Genomic DNA, 22,372 nt, shown 5'->3' with positions numbered 1-22,372 from the left:
ACAGTGAATAGCTGCTGGCAAATGCAGGTGTCACGACTTCCGCCGAAGTCGGTCCCTCTCCTTCTTCGGGTGGCGTTCGGCGGTCGACGTCACCGGCCTTCTAGCCATTGCCGATCCACTTTTCATTTTCCATTTGTTTTGTCTTTGTTTTACACACCTGGTTTCAATTCGATGTTCATTATTTAACCCTCTGTTTTCCCCATGGTTTTGTGCGTGATTGGTTTACGTATGTTCGGCCCGTTATTGTGGGCTCGGTATTACGACATGTTATTGGAATATTTTAGTAAAGTTACTTGTGTTACTCATCTCTGCTGTCCTGCGCCTGAGTCCTCTGCACCAGCTACACCCAGACCATTACAGCAGGAAAGTGCTGTTTGAATGAATGCTTATGAGCCTGCTGCTGCCTACCATCGCTCAGTCAAACTTCTCTATCAAATCATAGACTTAATTATAATATAATAACACACAGAAATACGAGCCTTATGTCATTAATATGGTCAAAACCGGAAACTATCATTTCGAAAACAAAACGTTTATTCTTTCAGTGAAATACGGAACCATTCTGTATTTTATCTAACGTGGCATCCCTAAGTCTAAATATTGCTGTTACATTGCACAACCATCAATGTTATGTCATAATTATGTACAATTCTGGCAAATTAATTACGGTCTTTGTTAGGAAGAATTGGTCTTCACACAGTTCGCAACGAGCCAGGCGGCCCAAACTGCTGCATATACAGAACGCATGGGAAGTGACACAATTTTCCTAGTTAAAATAAATTAATGTTAGCAGGCAATATTAACTATATATGCAGGTTTAAAAATATATACTTGTGTATTGATTTTAAGAAAGGCATTGATGTTTATGGTTAGGTACACATTGGTGCAACGACATTGCTTTTTTCACAAATGCGCTTGTAAAATCACCCATTTGGCGAAGTAGGCTGTGATTCAATGATAAATTAACAGGCACCGCATCGATTATATGCAACTCAGGACAAGCTAGATAAACTAGTAATAGCATCAACCATGTGTAGTTAACTAGTGATTATGTTAAGATTGATTGTATTTTATAAGATAAGTTTCATGCTAGCTAGCGCCTTACCATGGCTCCTTGCTGCACTCGCATAACAGGTAGTCAGCCTGCCACACAGCCTCCTCTTGGAGTGCAATGTAATCGGCCAAAATTGGTGTCCAAAAATGACTATTACCAATTGTTATGAACTTAAAAACGGCCCTAATTAATCGGCCATTCCGATTAATCGGCCAACCTCTAGTAAATACAACCTATATTTATGTTTATTTATTTTCCCTTTTGAACTTTAACTATTTGCACATCATTACAACACTGTATATAGACATAATATGACATTTGAAATGACTTTATTCTTTTGGAACTTTTGTGAGTGTAATGTTTACTGTTTATTATCTATTTCACTTCCTTTGGCAATGTTAACATATGTTTCCCAAGCCAATAAAGCCCCTTAAATTGAAAAATGAATTGAGAGCGAGGGTATAGGTTAATACGTTAAGCTATAATAACACCATTGTTTGTGTTAAAGCATTCGAACCAACGCAAGAGTAATTCTGCATGCCTTTCCAAATAGCAGGGAGCTCACATTTCACCATCCACTGTGCTCCCTACTCGCTCACTGTAACTAAACATCTCAAGTGTCTTTTCTCCTGGGTAAACAAAATGGTCACACTGACACGACACGTTCCAGAAGTGTGTGTGGGCCAGTGATAATGTTGTAATGGGTGTGTAGGTCTAGATTATAAATAGATATAAAAAGGTAAAAGTCAACTCTGACTGTCAGGAAGATTTTTAGAAAAACAACAGACGGCCTGGCCAGCTGTCAAAGGCACGCTCTCGTCAAGTTGACAAAGACGAGAGGCTATGTTCTTTAACACTGCTTGTCCAGCTTAGCTGCGTTTCAACCAATAATTGTCTTTTGACATTGGGCTGGGAGATATACTTGTAAGTAGGCTATGTCTTCCAGCACAATGTCAAAGGACAATTCTTGGTTGAATCGCAGTTAAGCTGAACAAGCAGTGTAAAAGAATATTGCCTCTCATCTGGCTGCCCATGCCTTTCATACAATTGACAAAATTCTCATGTGGATTTACTTGTGGCTTTTACAACCAGAGGCAAGTTCGACCATAGTCAGTTTGTGGAATATCTGAGGAATGTAAAGAAGCTAGATAGGCTAGTTTTTTGTTGTTGTTAATAGTTCATTTGAAATATGCAGAATAAACTGAATAGAATTGGCCAGTCTAAAACATGTCTAAAAGTAGGCAAACACCCATGAAATCCTGACACAGTTACAATGTTTCAACACTGCTGGTCTACTACACGTTGTTTCAAAACCAGGCTACATCCGCTCATGTTCTCAAACTCATTGCGAGCCAGCTGCAGCAACGTGAAACAGATGTATCCAATATTGCAATGAGTTTCGTCCTTTCGTCCTAGTAAACTGATAATAGCCATCATTTGTACAGTAGCGAGATGTTACACTCCTGTTTATATAAACACTAATGACATACCTTTCCTATACCTTGTGGTGGTTATTTTCAGGTTCAATATGTTGTTTTTTCCTTACATGTTTAGTTCTGTTCCACCTACAGCTCAGTTCACAGCTCGTACTGTATTTGGTTTAGAAACACCCTGCCACTGTCTTGCAGGCAACAATGCTTCTTTCAAAATGACAGGCCTCTGCAGCACAGACAAAATGACAGGCCCGAGCAGCACAGATAAAATGACAGGCCTGAGCAGCACATACAAAATGACAGGCCTGAGCAGCACAGACAAAATGACAGGCCTGAGCAGCACAGACAAAATGACAGGCCTGAGCAGCACAGATAAAATGACAGGCCTGAGCAGCACAGACAAAATGACAGGCCTGTGCAGCACAGACAAAATGACAGGCCTCTGCAGCACAGACAAAATGACAGGCCTCTGCAGCACAGACAGAATGACAGGCCTCTGCAGCACAGACAAAATGACAGGCCTCTGCAGCATAGACAAAATGACAGGCCTGTGCAGCACAGACAAAATGACAGGCCTGTGCAGCACAGACAAAATGACAGGCCTCTGCAGCACAGACAAAATGACAGGCCTCTGCAGCACAGACAGAATGACAGGCCTCTGCAGCACAGACAAAATGACAGGCCTCTGCAGCATAGACAAAATGACAGGCCTGTGCAGCACAGACAAAATGACAGGCCTGTGCAGCACAGACAAAATGACAGGCCTGAGCAGCACAGACAAAATGACAGGCCTCTGCAGCACAGACAAAATGACAGGCCTGTGCAGCACAGACAAAATCACAGGCCTGTGCAGCACAGACAAAATGACAGGCCTCTGCAGCACAGACAAAATGACAGGCCTGTGCAGCACAGACAAAATCACAGGCCTGAGCAGCACAGACAAAATGACAGGCCTCTGCAGCACAGACAAAATGAAAATAAAAGATACACAAGTATTACAGAGAGTTAGCAAATAGCACGTTGCCTCCCTTCTCTCCTATTCATTTTAGACAGCAGAGGATTACTACAATAATAGTCCCGTGATTCAAGCTGACTGTAGTTCAGTTCTCTATTGAATAACACACTATGAACAACGTTGAGTCATAAGTGCTTGTCTCTGGGAGATGGTTTGGATGTAATTTATCAGCGTCTTATAGTGTAAACAGTGGGGTATTGAGAGGGTGTGGTGCCATTTAACTTCGAGGAGAATGGGAGGCCACGTGCCTTTGAATCATTTAGCAGAAGCTATTATCCAGAGCGACTTACAGGAAAATTAGGGTTAAGTGCCTTGCACATCAGCAGATGTTTCACCAAGTCGGCTTGGCGATTCAAAGCAGCACACTTTCAGGTAACACTCTTAACCACTAGGCTCCCTGCTACCCTACCACACTTAAGAACATGCAAAACACAGAGAGAGAGAGAGAGAGAGAGAGAACACAACTGTTTAAAATCTATTTGAAACCTTTCAGATGTTTAATCTGTTTAGCCTCTTTCGCTCTTCCATTCTTTCATTTTCAGTCTCTCACACCGGCTGGCTGTTATTTACACAGAGCTCTCTTCCTGTTCTACACCACAACTGTCAGTCAAAACAAACCCTGAGCTTGGTCTGCTTCTCATTGGTTCAGAGAGGGGCAAGAGAACCCAGTCACAGCATTCACCCACTACACTGAGCCACACCCATCACCTATGGCCTGTTCTGTTGTTGACTGAAGCAAACTTGCTTCTGGTCAGTTGGAGTTGAGGCAAAACTGAAAGGAAAGACAATGGAAGAGTTGTACCACCGTAGGATAGGAGAGATAATACAGTGAACACATCTCTTTAAGTGGGAAAACACCATATTTGGGGGGACAGTTACAGTACCTACCCAATCCCTACTTAACCTGTACAGGTTCCAGTATGTCATTTTTCCACCTGTTTTAGGTGGAAGCGTATCACCTTTCTGTGACTGTGGTGGCTTGACAGGCGGAGGTGTGCATATAGTCTTCTCAAGAAGGTCATTAAAGATCCCATGGCACTTGTCGTAAGAGTAGGGGTGTTAACCCTGGTGTCCTGGCTAAATTCTCAATCTGGCCCTCAAACCATCAGGGTCACCTAATAATCCCCAGTTTACAATTGGCTCATTCATCCAACTTCCTCTCCCCTGTAACTATTCCCCAGGTCGTTGCTGTAAATGAGAACGTGTTCTCAGTCAATTTACCTGGTAAAATAACGGATAAATAAAAAAAATAAAAAAATAAAAGAAGAACAGTTTTTACTCATTTGAATATTTAATATTCCTCACACGTGGAATATTTCTCTGTTTTTGTGCCTCCCTGCAAATAGATTCACTGATGTGAAATGACTGATGAATAATCTGCAAATCCAGACTCATCAAAACCACATCAACCCTACTGTGTTCCAGGGAAAGACATGACGTTTCTTACTGTAGCCTCTCACCACACTGTTCTGTATTGCTACTCAAGTAGCCTCAAACTGAGATACAAAAACAATGAAACAACCATATAGATGTCTGTATTTGGGGATGAAATCATATATAGCGGTTCGACAGAGAGACGCAGAGTGAATGAGATTACATGGGAGATAAACGATACCTGTGTAGCCTACCTGCGCTGTAAAATGGAAACAGCCACCACTCACACATGGACGGTGGGTACAGTTAGAGAAAAAGGTTCCAAACGGTTTCTTCGGCTGTCCAATAGGAGAACCCTTTTTTGGTTCGAGGTAGAACCCTTTTGGGGTCCATGTAGAACCCTCTGTGTAAAGGAACCCTCTGTTACCTGGCAGCAAAAAGGGTTATTCAAAGGATTCTCCCTTCGGGGACAGCAGAAGAACTCTTAGGTTTTAGATAGCAACTTTTTTTCTAAGAATGTACTGTAGTTAGACACTGTGATACTTTATCAGTATCAACTCTCATCGAGTTGACAAAGTGAACACCTGGACAGTGTTGAATAGCCTCTCATCTGGCCGCACATGAATTTCACACAATTGACCGTTTCTGCATTTGGGTTTAGTTGTGGTTTTTACAACAAGAGACACGTCCGACCATAGTAGGCTAGTATTTTTGTGGAATATCTGATAGGACAGAACAAAGGCTAGGGAGGGTTATTTGTTAATAACCAGTTAATTGTATCGAAATGTGCCACGGTTAACTTTTAACACCCTTTGCGTTCAGAACAAACGAATAGAATTGATCAGTCTAAAATATAAAAGTAACACCCATGAAATCGCTGGAACAGAAAAGGTGTCATGACGTGCAAACACTGTTAGCCTACATTGTTTCAACAATGCTCCAAGATGTTTCAAAACTAACGTAACATCTGTTCATGTTCGCAAACTGATTGCGAGCCAGAAAACTGAAACAGATGTGTTCAATGACTGTCGCACTTCTTCGTACTAAACTAGTAATCGCCCTAATTTGTACAGTAGCGTGGAGTTATACTTCTGTTTTTAAAGCATATCCTACCTTTTGGTGGTTATTTTGAGATTCGATATGTTGTTTTGTTTTCTCTGTTCTCTCCGTTACATGTTAAATTCCGTTCCATCCACAGCTCAGTTCACAGCTGCATATTCGGTTCAGAAACGCCCTACCACTTCTCCCCCAGGAAGAATGCTGACAATGACTCATTGAACGAGTACAAGCAAGCATTGGCGCTCGGCTTCTACACCTGAAACACACTTTATGTTACTGTAAACCATGTTTATAGTCCACTATAAATGTGCTTTGCGATAATAATCATTTCACTTAATAGCTTGCCCACACTCATACAATTCTAAATGGCTTTACTCACATTTAATTTGTTCCCACTTTGTTTTAGCACAGGGATATTGCCATGGTTTTTAAACTTTATGCTACGGCACCTGGCTATTTGTTATAATATCAATTGAACCTTTTACTTCACCTTGGCATGTCAATTTGGCAAAGATCGTACTTTTTTTTGTAGAATTTGCTTCCCAGAGCCATATACAGTATTTAGGGAGTTTAGTTTCAGTTTGAAGTTTTAATGTCATTTGCACAAGTACAGTGAAATGCCTTTCTTGCAAGCTCTAAACTCAACAATGCAGTAATCAATAACAATGTAATACTAAAAAGAACATAGGGTAGAACAAAAACACAATAAATAAAAAGAAGAGGAACACGAGAAATGAAGTAAGCATACTATATACAGGGTCAGTCAGTTCCAGTACCATATTTACAATGTGCAGTGATACTGGAGTGATGGAAGCTAGAGGTACAGTACATTACCAAAAGTATATGGACACCTGCTCGTCGAACATCTCCTAAAAAAATGATGAGCATTAAAATGAAGTTGGTCCCCCTTTGCTGCTATAACAGCCTCCACTCTTCTGGGGAGGCTTTCCACTAGACATTGGAACATTGCTGCGAGGACTTGTTTCCATTCAGCCACAAGAGCATTAGTGAGGTTGGACACTGATGTTGAGCAGTTAGACCTGGCTCCCAGTCAGCATTCTAATTCATCTCAAAGGTGTTCGATGGGATTGAATCGGGGCTCTGTGCAGGCCAGTCAAGTTCTTCCACACCGATCTCGACAAACCTTTTCTGTATGTACCTTGCTTTGTGCACGGGGGCATTGTCATACTGAAACAGGAAAGGGCCTTCCCCAAATTGTTGCCACAACGTTGGAACCACAGAATCGTCTAGAATGTCATTGTACACTGGAGCATTAATATTTCCCTTCACTGGAACTAAGGGGCCTAGCTCAAACCATGCAAAAACATCCCCAGAGCATTATTCCTCTCCCACCAAACTTTACAGTTGTACTATGCATTGGACAGGAAGCACTCTCCAAGCATCTGGCAAACCCAAATTCGTCCGTTGGACTGTCAGATGGTAAAGTGTGAATCATCACTCCAGAGAACACGTTTCCACTGCTCCAGAGTCCAATGGTGGTGAGCTTTACATCACTCCAGCCGACGCTTGGCATTGCGAATGGTGATCTCAGGCTTGTGTGCGGCTACTAGACCATGGAAACCCATTCCATGGAAATCCGACAAACAGTTCTTGTGCTGACTTTGCTTCCAGAAGCAGTTTGGAACTCAGTAGTGAGTTTTGCAAACGAGGACAGGTGACTTGGTGGTCCTGTGAGCTTGTGTGGCCTACCACTTCGCGGCTGAGCCATTTTTGCTCCTAGATGTCTCCACCTCACATTAACAGAACTTACAGTTGACCAGGGCAGCTCTAGCAGGGCAGAACTTTGACGAACTGACTTGTTGGAAAGGTGGCATCCTATGACGGTGCCACATTGAAAGTCACTGAGCTCTTCAGTAAGGCCAATCTACTGCCAATGTTTGTATACGGAGATTGCATGGCTGTGTGCTCAATTTTATACATGTGTCACTAACTGCTGTGACTGAAATAGCCGAATCCACTAATTTGATGGGGTGCCCACATACTTTTGTATATATAGCATATGTATAGGGGTAAGGTGACTAGGCATCAGGATAAATGATAAACAGAATACCATCAGCGTATATGATGAATGTACTGTATGTGAGTTGGTGTGCGTGTGTGTAGAGGCAGTATAAATGTATGTGTATATTATGTGTGTGAGAGCAAATTATGAAGTGTGTGTTTTGGAGTATTGGTGTGTGTGAGTGTGTAGGGCCCTGTGAGTGTGCATAGAAACAGTGCAAAAATAAGAATGACATACAAAGGTCAACTCAGATAGTCTGTGTAGGCGTTCTGTTAGCTATTTAGTTAGCTATTTAGCAGTCTTATGGCTTGGGGATAGAAGCTGTTCATGAGCCTGTTGGTGTCAGACTTTATGCGCTGGTATCGCTTGCCATGCGGAAGCAGAAAGAACAGTCTATGGCTTGAGTGGCTGGAGTCTTAATGATTGTCTCGGCCTTCTTTTCACACCGCCTGACTTTGAGGTCTTTCTAGACAATCAGTTACATAGCATTGTAACTATATTCCCCATGTAATATTATATTCCCCACATAATATTCCCCATATAATGTTAACGTGGAGCCAACATGGCTGCCATAGAATGTTGTAGTTTCGTATTAATGCATCATATTGCAGAAACTGCATTGCCAAAAACTCTCCAAATCCATGTCTCTGCTATCATCTAGTGGTTGTAATTTGGAAACGCAGTTATTCATCTTACCACTGACTACATTACCCAGATTTCTCCAACTGCTTATTCCGGTATACTGAAATTTCCCATCGTGCCTTTCGAGATTCGTCTGGTTCTCGTTGCTGTCGTTTCTGTTGTTTCTGTAGAGAGCCATTGATCGGTAAAATTTCGAGATGGCATCTGACGGACCGCCGGGGACCGAACCTATCCCCTCCGACTTGGGGAGCTCTGTGGCGGCCCTCAATACATGGACCAACCCAGAGCTTCAAGCCAAGCTAGGCGAGCTAGGCGCACCCAACATGGGTAAGAAGCCGAAGTCGGAGACGCAGGCTTTAAATGGGACGAATGCGTGCATTGTGTGTAGCTAGCCTGCTAGCTACTATAGCTTGTTGCTAACAGGTTATCCATAGTTCCGCGGCAAGTTAGCTAGCTACATAGCAGGCCTTCGTGGAATTAAATGAGAGTGTAAATGATCAGCTAGTTACCTACATAATTACTATATTACAAGTTTGTTCACCACCTCTACGAAGAGAATTTTGCTTACGAATGTATATTCGTTAGCTAGCGAACAAGTCAATTTGATTGGTAGCTAACAGCTAATCACTCGGGTGTTTAATAACTGATCATCTAAAGTGATACTTGATAGTCGCGCACGAGTCGTTGTCAGCATCCGTGCGTGAGCGACTAAGTTGAATTTAAACTTATTTCATTTGTAATTAAATAATTGTTTGTTGTTGTCCTATGTTAGTTATAGTGTTCATTGTTGGTTTACAGTTCTTATTTCCCTCCTTCCTCAGGTCCCAGAGAGGAGATGCTGGACAGGCTTAAGGGATACATGATGCAGGTCAGTTGTATGTGTTCACGTGTGTTAGTGCATGTGTGAGAGGGTGAGTGGAGTGTACTTCACCTGTCAATATGATCCATTGATCGGTGTGTATCTGTGTTTCCCCCCACTCAGACTGGAATGATGCTCAGCAAACCCAACCTAGGGAGTGATGATAAACCTATGACCCCGCAGGTCAGCACCAACCGACCCTATAAGGTTTTTAGACAGTCTAATCGAATCTCATTCTTACATTTCATCACTGGGATTATGTATCTATAAACTCTGTAGTAGTTCATCAATCTGCCATGAACAGGACCAGGAATACGTTTTCCTGGTTCTCACATGGTCCAGGAAAAAATACTTACTGTAATCGAAAACAACTTAACCAGCTTTATTTCCTTCCTCCCCCAGATGCCAGGAATCCCCCCCATGCCCCCGATGCCCATGCCCCCCATGCCTCCTGGAATGGGTATGCTCCAGGCGATGAGCATGATGGCAGGTGGACCCCCTCCACCAGGGATGCGTATGGGCATGGAGCCTCCAGGCATGCCCCCCGGCCTCTCCCAGGAGGACCAGCTGAAGATGGTGCAGCAGAGGGCTGCCATGATGATGCAGCACGAGGAGAGGGCCAAGCAGCAGGTACGATCTTGGCCTGCATTCAGTAAGCCTCTTTGAGTAGCAGTGCTGGTCTAGGATCAGTCTTGTAGATTATAATATTTGAAGAGCGTATGGACAGATAAGACCTGATCCTAGACTCGAGTAGGATGTTGAATTGTCATATACACCGCATAGGTGCAGTGAAATGTGTTGCTTTACAGGGTCGGCCATAGTACCGCGCCACTGGGGCAAATTAGTGTTAAGTGCCTTGCTCTAAGGCACATCGACAGATTTTTCACCTTGTCAGCTCAGGTATTCAAACCAGCAACCTCTCGGCTACTTGCCCAACGCTCTAACCGCTAGGCTACCTGCCACAAGTGTATGTCCTCAGACCCCCAAACATGGTCCCACATTGTGCCCTGGGTAAGGAAATACTCCAGGCCTTAGTTGTAATGTAGTCTGCCTTCTATTGCAATGGGAAGGAAGAGGAGTTCTGGTATACATTTGTCATTTTGTGTGCGTATTTCAGGGGGAGTCCCGTGCTATGGAAGAGCACATGAAGGAGCAGGAACTTCTGGAGCAGCAGAAAAGGGTAGGACCTGGAGGAGACTGATTTTCATGTCTTTCTCCCATCTAAATGATTTGTCAGTAGTGTTGTCACAACCAATCCCAAAGTTATCATACAGCTGCTTTACATTGCCTGGAAGTTGAAACATATCTCTCTCCCCCCACTCTCTCCTCCCTCCATGTCTCCTCTCTCCCTCACTCCTCTCTCTCCTCCATGTCTCCTACCTCCTCTCTCTCCTCCCTTAATGTCTCCTCCCTCCTCTCCCTCACTCCTCTCTCTCCTCCCTCCATGTTTCCTCTCTCCCCTCTGTCAGGCGGCGGTGATGCTGGAACATGAGAGGCAGCAGGAGCTGGCTAAGAGGCAGCATGGAGGACCTGGGCCCAGGATGTCTGACCCAGGGTCACGACCACCTGGCATGATGCCCCCCATGATGAGAGGTCAGTCCTTGGCCTGCCATCAACACTAAAATGTCAATCCTCACTTCCAATACAACTTTGTCTCTCAAGGGGGAATTGATTTGTCTACAGCGCACACTTTGTAGACAGCATATACTCACACATAGTCACCCATATTGGGATAGTAACACAGTCACTATCCCAATCTAAACATATCCAATGGCATTCCTTTCTATTTTTAAGAACGGTGTGAAGGCTGTTAAGTCTGTAAAGCTGTTGTGTTGACGGTGACACACACCTGGTACGTTGGTGTCAGTTGAGATCTGGGTGTTGTTGTAGGTGTGAACCCTGGTGGAATGAACCCACCCCCTCCTGGAATGAACCCACCCCCTCCTGGAATGAATCCTGGTGGAATGAACCCACCTCCTCCTGGAATGTCCATGATGCATACCCAGAGACAGAGAGTTCCCCCTCCACCTGGAGAGGACGCCAGAGAGGTACTAACCACAGTGTTTTCCCCACCGCTGCTTAATCGTTCCCGCACTCCAAAATATATAATCAAATATTATTTTTGTTGTTGTTAGAAAATTATTTTCATGGTGGTTATTTTTTCAGTGTACATTTAAACAACTAAAACCAGATATAATGTATGTCGAAAAGATAATGGAGCTATATATTTTTAAACGCGATCGTCTTTGAAAATTAACAATCACCAAAAATTTGGCCATTAGGGAGAATCTAAAATTCCAAAAATGTCAAGGCCTGGGGCCCCCATTGATTTTGTTATAGTCTTTGAGTCACTCAGACGGCATAATAACACAGGATAAGCCATGGCAGAATACAATTGCATCCGTCTAATCTCTGTATTCCTGGTGTTGTGTGTGTCAGGTGTGGCAGGGAGAGGATGTGGGTGTCGGTCCTAAGATCCCCCAGGCTCTGGAGAAGATTCTCCAACTGAAGGAGATCAGACAGGAGCAGCTCGGCGCCACCCCCACAGGTCAGAACCTGGAACTACACACTGGAGGAATGAATCATGGCCTGTATTTGGAGTAGGATCAGTTTTTAGCTTTTTAGGATCATAATTAATAGATCAGAACTCATACTTTGAGACGCTTTGTGAATAAACACCCAGATGCACCAAGAGTGCCTGATATCATCCCAATGGAACTACTGCAGTCTTAGTAATATTGTCCTGGGTTAAGAGCCCTGTTGGACCTTGACCTGACCAGTGAATGTTCTCTGTGTTTTCTATCTTCCAGAAGAGGAGGAGGAGGAGAGCCCAGAGATGGAGATGAACAACTCCTCCGCTGCCGTCCTGTCTGAGACTGAAGAGGACGACGGTTCTCTCTCTAAGAAAGACGTGAGTGTTCAATTAATTCCCCTCATCCCACCCTGCTGTCTTTGGTTGAAACTCAATTGTGTTTCCTTGATTGCTCGTGTCCTCTCGCCTCCTCAAAATGTATCGGAGGATAATGTCCAAGGGGAGGAACCTTGGATATTTTCCTCCAATGTGTTTTGAGAAGGATGCGAGGGAGAGGCCATGAAGAGTCAAGAAAAGACTGTTGAGATTCATCCTGTTACTCCTGAAGCTCAGAGGGTCAGGGGTCAAGTTGGCATGACTCGTATTGATAACCTGCTTGATAGGGAAGCTTCTGATTCAATCTACGTAAGCTCTTAGAGGCATGAGGAGTAGGAAACGGTGTCAGTTAGCGCTGGGCGATGTGGCCAAAATATTATATTACGGGATTAAAAAATAAAATAATAATATTTGATGGTATTTTTAGTTTTTTAATAATAAAAGTTGTACATTTGCTTTATGAGTAGTGAGCGTTCCCAGGGTGGCAACACACATATATATATATATATATGTGATTTCAATGAGTCTTTATTCACTCTGATTGTTTTATACTGTTCAATTCAACTTCAACCAAAACAAATTTCAGCACTTTTACCATTTCTGCATTTCCTGCACTCAGTTGTATTGGTGGGAAAAGTACCCAGTTGTCATACTTGAGTAAAAGTACAGATACGTTAATAGAAAATTACTCAAGTTAAAGTGAGTCACCCAGTAAAATACTACTTGAATAAAAGTCTTTGGTTTTAAATATACTTAAGTATCAAAAGTAAAAGTATTAACGATTTCAAATTCCTTATATTAAGAATGTACCATTTTCTTTCTTTTTTAAATTTACAGATAGCCAGTGGCACACTCCAAAACTCAGACATGATTTACAAACACAGTATTTGTGCTTAGTGAGTCCGACCAGGGATGTTCTCTTTTCAAGTGTGTGAATTAGACCATTTTCCTGTCCTGCTAAGCATTTAAAATGTAACGAGTACATTTAGGTGTCAGGGAAAATGTACAGTATTTTCTTTAAGAATGTAGTGAAGTAAAAGTTGTAAAAAATGGTAAAGATACCAAAAAAAGTACAAATACTTAAAAGTACTACTTAAGTGCTTTACACCACTGCTCAGTTGATTTCCACACTGCCATGTAGAGCTGCACGATATGGGCAAATAATCTAGGACTTATTTTTAACCAAATGTTGCAATTGCGATTGGACTTGTAAATTAGAGCAAAACTGTTGGAATCATGGGAATATTATGACTATTCTATAGTTAGCATATAATAGTGGGCACTTTGAATACAGTGTTGTTTGAGATGACAATTTATAAAAATGCCAGGGAGGAGTTATTGTGACAGGTTAGGAACTAAAGTGTTGATAAATGTTTCCTAGGGGACCCTATATGCTTTGGCTACATTGCATGTTTTTTTCTTAGCTACTTGATATAGCTAACATATTCTTGCTTTGCATATTCCTCTTTGATTTAGAAGATACTGTTGCACAAACAGCATGCTGATTTAGGTCTACACCATCACTGGTATTATCAGGCTGTATTAGCTAGCTACGTTTGCTCTGACTCAGTACATTTATTAGCTAGCTAGCTATTATCATTAGCGGCTAACAATTAGCGTCTCACAAGATTTAGGGAAACTTGCTAAGAAAATACAAACTAGCTGTTTGCTGATGTAAGAAACACAAACTAATAGTGTCATTATAGAAAACTAGTGGTTTCATATTAAGAAGTAAAGTGAAAACAGCATTGTTGTCGTCAACATTGTTACATGTGCTGCATTGACCATGCAGACTGAACACAAGTTGAGGAACATCAAATGTGCTCCTTGAGTGACAGGGGGTGGGACTAGGTCTGTGTGGAAAGCGGCGTGAAGAGAGAGAGAGAGCAGAGAGGGATGACTCAAGTAGTGGAGTAAACTATACAAATGGACGTCACACAAGGAGTATCACATTTAACAAACCAATCATTCAAATACCGTTATAGAAGGTAAAGTAAAAACCCAAACCCGTCCGTGCATCAATACCGGTATATAATAAAATACGGTATATCGCCCGGCCCTAGTTTGTTATTAGCATTTTCATTCTCCCTCTTACATTCTCCCCTTCTCAGAAAAATCGTAAGCGCAGGAACCGTAAGAAGAAGAACAAGAAGAGGCGTGAGCAGGAGAAGAGGGAGCATGCGGAGGAGAAGAAAGAGGAGGATGGAGAGAAGGAGAAAGAGCCTGAGGTGGAGATCGAGTATATTACAGAGGAACCGGAGATCTACGATCCTAACTTCATCTTCTTCAAGAGGATCTTTGAGGCATTCAAGGTGAGGGCCTCCATTTTAGATATTGACTTTATGGTTCTTTAAGAGAAAAATCTGTCAAAACATCCTAGAGATGTGTCCAGTGTTATTGTTCATATTTAGTGTTTTAATGGCCCGAGAATTAAAGTAAAATCACATCAGGTTCAGTGTACCCACCAGTTCTCAGCGCAGTTGTTTCAAGAACCTCTGAACAAGCATGAAAAGTGAATAATTTTGTTGTGTTGATTTAAGGATGTAATCTGTTTGCGCGTTAGTCTTTTGCTAACAGTTGTAATAAACTGTGTTTGTCCATCCCTCTCTCAGCTGACTGATGACGTGAAGAAGGAGAAGGAGAAGGAACCGGAGAAGGAGCCGGCTCCTGCTCTAATGAGGAAGAAGGGATTTGAGGAGGAAAAGAAAGACAGCGACGACAGTGATGATGTTAGTATTCATCTCTCCTCTACATTCTCTCCATTCCTGAGCTTGGATGAAAAAATACTTCTCAAACAGGAGTGTTTATATGCTGCGTCATCCCAATTCTCTACCCTAATGCCCTAAGTAGTGTGCACTTGTTTACTTCCCTTTGTGGAGGAAAGGTGAACGATTGGGACAGAGAAATAGTGTCATCTTCCAGTGCTCTCTCTCTTGAAGTGTGTACCTTGGAAGTTATCCTCGTGTGTGTGTGTGTGTGTGTGTGTGTGTGTGTGTACAGGAGATCAGACCAGATGTTCCCAAGATGTCTAAGAAGAAGCTGAGGAGAATGAACAGACTAACTGTGGCTGAACTCAAACAGGTAATACATTTACCTGCTTTTTAAGAGTTAGACATTCTAGCTCCTGTGTATTGATTAAGTTGGTGTAGAAGTTGTTCTGTACCTAACACTTTACTCATGAATGCTTGTCTATATGAGCTGATTCAGTTTGTGTGGGTGGTCACCGGAGATGTTTTAAAAGGAGATAGATAGAGATCTGTGTCCGGTGTTGATTTTGACCCCGTCCTCCTCCAGTTGGTGGCGCGTCCTGACGTGGTGGAGATGCACGACGTGACGGCGCAGGAACCCAAGCTGCTGGTGCACCTGAAGGCCACCAGGAACACGGTGCCCGTCCCCCGACACTGGTGCTTCAAGAGGAAGTACCTCCAGGGCAAGAGGGGTATCGAGAAGCCCCCTTTCGAGCTGCCAGAGTTCATCAAGAGGACAGGCATCCAGGAGATGAGAGAAGCTTTACAGGAGAAGGTAGATGGTTCTGTCCAATAGAGGGGTAGTAGCACCAGACCGTAGGCACAAGGAGGCACTGGCTGGTGGTTCCAGCTGGAAAGATGGGTTCCAGCTGTTAACACCATGTTCATCTCCCTAGTTTTTCACTAGCATGAGGAAAATGACTGCTTTTAAATTATACAAACATGGCCTGTGTATTTTTCTGTTTCACGCAGCGTTTACTTCAAGTTCATTACCAAACATCAATAAATTACACACAGCCGTTAAATATTTGTTCCATGAACAGCTGTATAAAATAGAGCAGTGAAACACGTTGTCAGAAGTCACACTGAATGCCGTGGTACTCTGCTTACAGGAGGATGCCAAGACCATGAAGACCAAGATGAGGGAGAAGGTGCGTCCCAAGATGGGCAAGATCGACATTGACTACCAGAAGCTCCACGACGCCTTCTTCAAGTGGCAGATGAAGCCTAAACTCTCCATCCACGGTGACCTCTACTACGAGGTAAGGATGTCTGACTGCTCAATGGGGGACTCCACTGTATACAGCACCTTACATCAGAAACTCTACTCCTACTTCCTGTTGATTGATTGGACCTTGAATGGAATAATTACCGGCGCTGTAATCGGTGGTTGCTTTTGGTTTCCCTCAATGCCTCCTTGTTGTTGGGTCTTGAATCAACATATGGTAGTCGGTGTACTCTGCTCTGGTGAATTAGTGTTGGGAATGAAATGTTGATTCTTACAATCTGTTTCTCTCGCTCTCCCTCGCTACAGGGGAAGGAGTTTGAGACCAGGCTGAAGGAGAAGAAGCCAGGCGACCTGTCAGATGAGCTGCGTATTGCTCTGGGCATGCCCGTTGGACCGGTCAGTTTTTCAGCGTCATCATTTTCCCAATGTTTTTATTATCCCACTTCTACTTTTACTCTGCTGTGGAAGCCTACGATCCCACTACCACCTTTAATGTTACTGATGGACGACTTTATAATTCTGCTTTGTTTTATTGAACTAATCATTCATGTTGCTGATGCACCATGGTCTTGTTCCGTCGCTAAAGTTGTTTCCCCCCTCCCGTGTAGAACTCCCACAAGGTTCCCCCTCCCTGGCTGATCGCCATGCAGAGATACGGCCCCCCTCCCTCCTACCCCAACCTCAAGATCCCCGGGCTCAACTCCCCCATCCCCGAGGTAAGCCTGCCTTAACGCAGACACAGGGCTCCATTCAGTCCGTAGCGCTGAAGCGCTGCGCTAGAAATGTGAAGGCGATGTTCCAGAGAACACGCGCTAGACTTTTAACATTGAAATCGCGCTACAGCGCAGATCTTCAGCGCTACGGATTGAATCGAGCCCATCTGCTTTAACAGTTTGTGTCCCCTGGTAGACTTTTTCCAATGTAATAAAAGTGTTTATACTGTATTGTGAAGCTTATTACACTGAGACTTTTATTGACCCCTCCCACTCTCCTGTTGTCTCTCTCTCTCTCAGAGCTGTTCGTTCGGTTACCATGCTGGTGGTTGGGGGAAGCCTCCTGTAGATGAGACAGGAAAGCCTCTGTACGGTGATGTGTTCGGGACCAACGCGGTCGACTTCCAGGTGAGGTCTTCCTCACACCCCTGCCCGATTCCCCTCATATACACCATACACCCTTCATTTACCATACAACGCCACTGTACCCCCCACTGCCAAACATTGCTATATCTGACACACCAGCTGTCTGCTTTGGGCCAATGGCCTGTTAACTATTGTCCTGTTGTCTACATGTCTGTGTGTAGGCTAAGGCGGAGGAGGAGGAGGTGGATCGTACGCCGTGGGGAGAGCTGGAGCCTTCAGACGAGGAGTCTTCCGAGGAAGAGGAGGAGGACGAGAGTGATGAGGAGAAGCCAGACGAAACCGGCTTCTTCACACCGGCAGACAGGTAGACGAGTCATTAACTGACTGTTTTAAACACATCAAGTTGACATGGACTTGAAACGAACCAGGCTTTCTCTTCTGTTGGATCAATAAGCCGTTGGTCATGTGGACCTAATTACCGGTTGCCATTTGTAGTGGGTTGTGTGTGTTGTCTTGAATACAGTGATCAGTGGTTTATTAACTCTGAGCCTGTGTGTGTGTGTGTGTGTTCCAGTGGTCTGATCACTCCCGGAGGCTTCTCCTCGGTACCTGCTGGTATGGAGACTCCAGAGCTCATTGAGCTGAGGAAGAAGAAGATCGAGGAGGCTATGGACGGGTGAGTGTGTGTGGCCAGGAATAGGTTGTGTGACTATTCACTAATATTTAATTTGTGAGTGTTTGTAACATGCGTCTCTGTGTGTGTGTGTGTGTGTGTGTGTGTGTGTAGGAATGAGACTCCTCAGCTGTTCACGGTGCTCCCAGAGAGGAGAACGGGCTCTGGAGGGGCAGCCATGATGGCATCCACACACATCTACGACGTATCAGGGGTAAGGACAATGGCAAAAACACTGTGTCTGGATAAAGTCGCTCTATCAGAGATCACTACTAAACCTACCACATACCAACCACTGGGGTGTAGGCATGTTAACACTCGTACCAAAAACACAACCCATAGTTAGTCCCTTACTCATACATACGCAGAGCATATTTCACTAACAATCACATACATATGTGTATGCACTGGTATTCAAACACATAGCCTCTAGCTGTGTGCTAGCTGGACGGGTAGACTTCCAGTCATTGCACAAACGCTAGTTACCATCGGCTCACGAAACTACGTCTAACTTCATTGTAAACCGCACGCGGAGACATACAAATGGTATCCATGAGTTGATCTGACTCTGGGGAAGTAGAAGATTCATTGCCATCTCTTTAAACACACTTTCATGGATGTACACTCATACACTTCTCTACACCTACATAACCCACATACACACTAACTCCCCTATTCCCCACTTTAGGCCAAAGGCAGTACACTACAGGGAATAGGGAACAGTTTCAGATGAGCTTCTTTGTCTCCCGTCTGACTCTCCTCCTCCTCAGGCCATGGCGGGTCGTAAGGCGGGCGGAGGCCAGGAGTTCCAAGGGGTAGAAGTGGCTCTGGCCCCAGAGGAGCTGGAGCTGGACCCCATGGCCATGACCCAGAAGTACGAGGAGCACGTCAGGAACCAGGAGGCCCAGGTGGAGAAGGAGGACTTCAGCGACATGGTGGCCGAGCACGCCGCCAAACAGAAGGTGACCCTGAGACACTGTAACTGTACCGGCCATTTGTTACAGTACAAAACATATAGCTATAGTGCAAAACAGATTTGCGACAATGTTCACTAATGAATACAACCCGGCTCCTTATGATTTGTTAGGTCTTGTAATTGTTTACCACATCCCCCTCTCCTGATCACATTTCTACTCCTCCAGGACACTCATGCTCAGACTAAAACAGATATGACAGTCAGAGAAAGCTCTTCTAGCTGTGACTTGTACTAGACTAGTCAGTATACACACAGTAATGAGGAGCTAGAAAGCCCCGGGGTGAATCTGAGTGATGTGTTCTTGTATCTTCATGTCCTGTCTCCTCGTCTCAAAACACATTGTGGGAGAAAGTCAGTGGTTCCTCCCCTCAGACCTTCTTCTCCAGCTTTATGAGAAGGATGCGAAGAAAGAGGACGCGAGGAGTCATCCTGGTTAATTATTGCTATAGTTTAGTATTAGCATGCAATGTATTCTGCCACTTGGGGCCGAGATGAGGGTAGGATATTGTTGGTATGCACTGTGTTGGAAAGGCTCTTTCTCCAGTCCCATATGTAGCAGAATAAATTAACACTAGATGTGAAGATGAGGATCTGTTTTTAGTCATTGTTAGTTGAGTGATTTAATCCTATCCAAATTTAATCTGAAACTTTTAGGAATTGTTCTATTTTTTTTAAAATCCACTTTCATAATCGACATTATTGCAAAGTCTTACTTTTTTTTTCTTTTGTTGAAATGTTCTCTCTCTGCTTGTGAATATGGCCGTCCTGGGATAGCAGGGTTTTCAGAGTGAAAGCAGTGTGCAACATTCCTCCCTTCTTCCTTTTCTTAGCCCTGCAACATGTTGTGACGGGGTTGGAGTCATATGCCACTTTCACTAAGAGGAGAAGCTTTGATTGTACAGTGTTCGCCTTGTATGACAATATTAAGACATTTCTTCTCCATTTCTCTCTCCACCCCACAGCAAAAGAAGAGGAAGGCCCAGCCTCAGGACACACGAGGAGGTGCCAAGAAATACAAAGAGTTCAAGTTTTAGACCACCAATAACACACCAGGAGGAAATGGGAAGAGAGGACAGGCCGAACAAGACGAGCTCAGATTTGAACCCACACAAAACCATCCGTTAATAAGTTGTCTTTTCCTCTTAATGACAATGATAATGCGTGTCTGGCAGGACTGGGGCCAATTCCATAAAAATTCCAGTCCATTTTGGAAAATAAACCAAATTCCAATTTTCATAATTGAAGAGAATTGGAATGTTTGTACTTCTGGAATTGAAATGGAATTGAGCCCAACCCTGGTGTTCTGGAGAACCGTTGCCAGGTCTCTACTGTAGGCAGAATTTATATAACCCATCTATTCTGTCCTGTGTAACTACTTTCCATGTAGCTGTGCTTTTCTCTTTTTGTAAATAAAAGACTCCATGTCAATCCAATCTATGGATCCAAATGGTTAATACAGTGGAGGGCTAATTGTTTTTCCCTGGGCCATGTGACCCGAAATCACCCATCCCCCACCAATAACAAGTCACATGGTGAGGGAGGAAAGGCTATAGTAATGACTTAAATGATTTAAAGCTTTAACACGGTGCTGATACATGGCTGTATGAAGTCATACCTAGCATGACGAACCATGAGCTAACCTCCAAGGCCACAGCTATGCTGACATAACAAGGTGTAGTTCTGGGTTAATCCACCAGGGGCTGATGGAGGATCCAGTGTGACAGTCACCTGACGTCTGGGAAACACTCACTGTGCCCTAAATAACTGATAGCAGTAACCACATGCTGACTCGGTCACTAGTACACACACAATGAGGCTCCACTGCACCATAATGCCTGGCAGGCTTTCTGCAACACTATTCCAGGATTTGTCATCCTAGCGTATGGTAGCCTACTACAACCTCGAAGCCACTTTATAAAAACATGACTATGTATTACGTAATATATGCCATTTAGCAGACGCTATAATCCAAAGCGATTTAGTCATGTGTGCATACATTTGACGTATGTGTGGTTCCGGGAAAGGATCGTACAGCCCATGCTCCACCAAGTGAACCATACAGGACCACATCGGCTCGTCTACTTGAAATACAGGCATCTGCTAAATGACCACCATGTGCAGTGCATTCGGAAACTATTCAGAACCCCCTTTTTCTACATTTTGTTACATTACAGCCTTATTCTAAAATGTATTCAATTCATTTTTTCCCTCATTGATCTATACACAATACCCCATAATGACAAAGTGAAAACAGGTGTTTAGAAATGTTGGCAAATGTATAAAATATAACTGAAATACATTATTTACATAAGTATTCAGACCCTTTGCTATGAGACTCAAAATTGAGCTCCGGTGCATCCTGTTTCCAGATGTTTCTACAACTTGATTGGAGTCCCCTTGTGGTAAATTCAATTGATTGGACATGATTTGGAAAGACACACACATGTCTATATAAGGTCCCACAGTTGACAGTGCATGTCAGAGCAAAAACTAAGCCATGAGGTCGAAGGAATTGTCCGTAGAGCTCCGAGACAGAAGTGTGACGAGGCACAGATCTGGGGAAGGGTACAAAAAAAATTCTGCAGCATTAAAGGTCCGTAAGAACACAGTGGACTCCATCACTCTTAAATGGAAGAAGATTTCCTAGAGCTGGCTGCCCGGATAAACTGAGCAATCTGGGGAGAAAGGCCTTGGTCAGGGAGGTAACCAAGAACATGATGGTCACTCTGACAGAGCTCCAGAGTTCTTCTGTGGAGAATCATCCAGAAAGACAACCATCTCTGCAGCAGATGGAAGCTACCCCTCAGTAAAAGGCACATGACCACCCGGATGGAGTTTGCCAAAAGGTACCTAAAGAACTCTCAGACAAACAAGATTCTCTGGTCTGATGTAACCAAGATTGAAGTCTTTGGCCTGAATGCCAAGCAAGTCTGGAGGAAACCAGCCACCGCTTATCAATTGGCCAATACCATCCATACGGTGAAGCGTGGTGGTGGCAGCATCATGCTGTAGGGATGTTTTTCAGCGGCAGGGACTGGGAGACTAGTCAGGATCGAGGGAAAGATGAACGGAGCAAAGTACTGAGAGATCATTGATGAAAACCTGCTCCAGAGCGCTTAGGACCTCAGACTGGGGTGAAGGTTCACCTTCCAACAGGACAATGCAGGAGCTGCTTTGGGACAAGTCTCTAAATGTCCTTGAGTGGCCCAGCCAGAGCCTGGGCTTGAAGCTGATTGAACATCTCTGGAGAAATGTAATATGTTTAATAAACATGTCCTTGTCTCCCACTCACATACACTACA

General features: G+C 43.7%; 2 protein-coding genes across 4 annotated transcripts in view; one reads left to right on the top strand and one right to left on the bottom strand.

Annotated features, from left to right (window-relative positions):
- The window catches only part of LOC135510439 (calpain-1 catalytic subunit-like), a 42,461-nt gene extending 36,322 nt beyond the window's left edge, over positions 1-6,139 (bottom strand). For both annotated transcript variants that reach the window (XM_064931354.1, XM_064931355.1), the window contains exon 1: positions 5,990-6,139. The gene's annotated coding sequence lies outside the window, so the exon portion shown is untranslated. The remainder of the gene's footprint in view (positions 1-5,989) is intronic.
- A 2,581-nt stretch (positions 6,140-8,720) lies between these two features.
- Positions 8,721-20,503, top strand: LOC135510438 (splicing factor 3B subunit 2-like). Of its 2 annotated transcripts, none has more exons than XM_064931353.1 (22): positions 8,721-8,927; positions 9,422-9,468; positions 9,583-9,642; positions 9,862-10,089; positions 10,577-10,639; positions 10,929-11,052; positions 11,350-11,507; positions 11,899-12,007; positions 12,270-12,370; positions 14,479-14,679; positions 14,980-15,096; positions 15,368-15,448; positions 15,662-15,889; positions 16,227-16,376; positions 16,649-16,738; positions 16,951-17,058; positions 17,356-17,463; positions 17,643-17,785; positions 17,996-18,097; positions 18,209-18,308; positions 18,865-19,056; positions 20,033-20,503. In XM_064931353.1, exons 1-22 carry the CDS (start codon positions 8,798-8,800, stop codon positions 20,102-20,104), a joined length of 2,712 nt encoding a protein of 903 aa, XP_064787425.1. In that variant the 5' UTR covers positions 8,721-8,797; the 3' UTR covers positions 20,105-20,503. The 2 variants fall into 2 exon arrangements, with proteins under 2 accessions (XP_064787425.1, XP_064787424.1); XM_064931352.1 differs by having other exon boundaries at positions 9,583-9,666.
- Positions 20,504-22,372: the final 1,869 nt, after the last annotated feature.

This window comes from Oncorhynchus masou, chromosome 23 (assembly GCF_036934945.1).
Source record: "Oncorhynchus masou masou isolate Uvic2021 chromosome 23, UVic_Omas_1.1, whole genome shotgun sequence".
Lineage (NCBI taxonomy): Eukaryota > Metazoa > Chordata > Actinopteri > Salmoniformes > Salmonidae > Oncorhynchus > Oncorhynchus masou.
This window is presented reverse-complemented; position numbering and strand designations above follow the sequence as displayed.

Coding starts and splice junctions, on each gene's coding strand:
- LOC135510438 (XM_064931352.1), top strand. CDS start 8,798: ATGGCATCTGACGGACCGCCGGGGACCGAACCTATCCCCTCCGACTTG. Junction 12,008..12,269: donor GCTCGGCGCCACCCCCACAG/GTCAGAACCTGG, acceptor TCTATCTTCCAG/AAGAGGAGGAGGAGGAGAGC. Junction 15,097..15,367: donor ACAGCGACGACAGTGATGAT/GTTAGTATTCAT, acceptor GTGTGTGTACAG/GAGATCAGACCAGATGTTCC.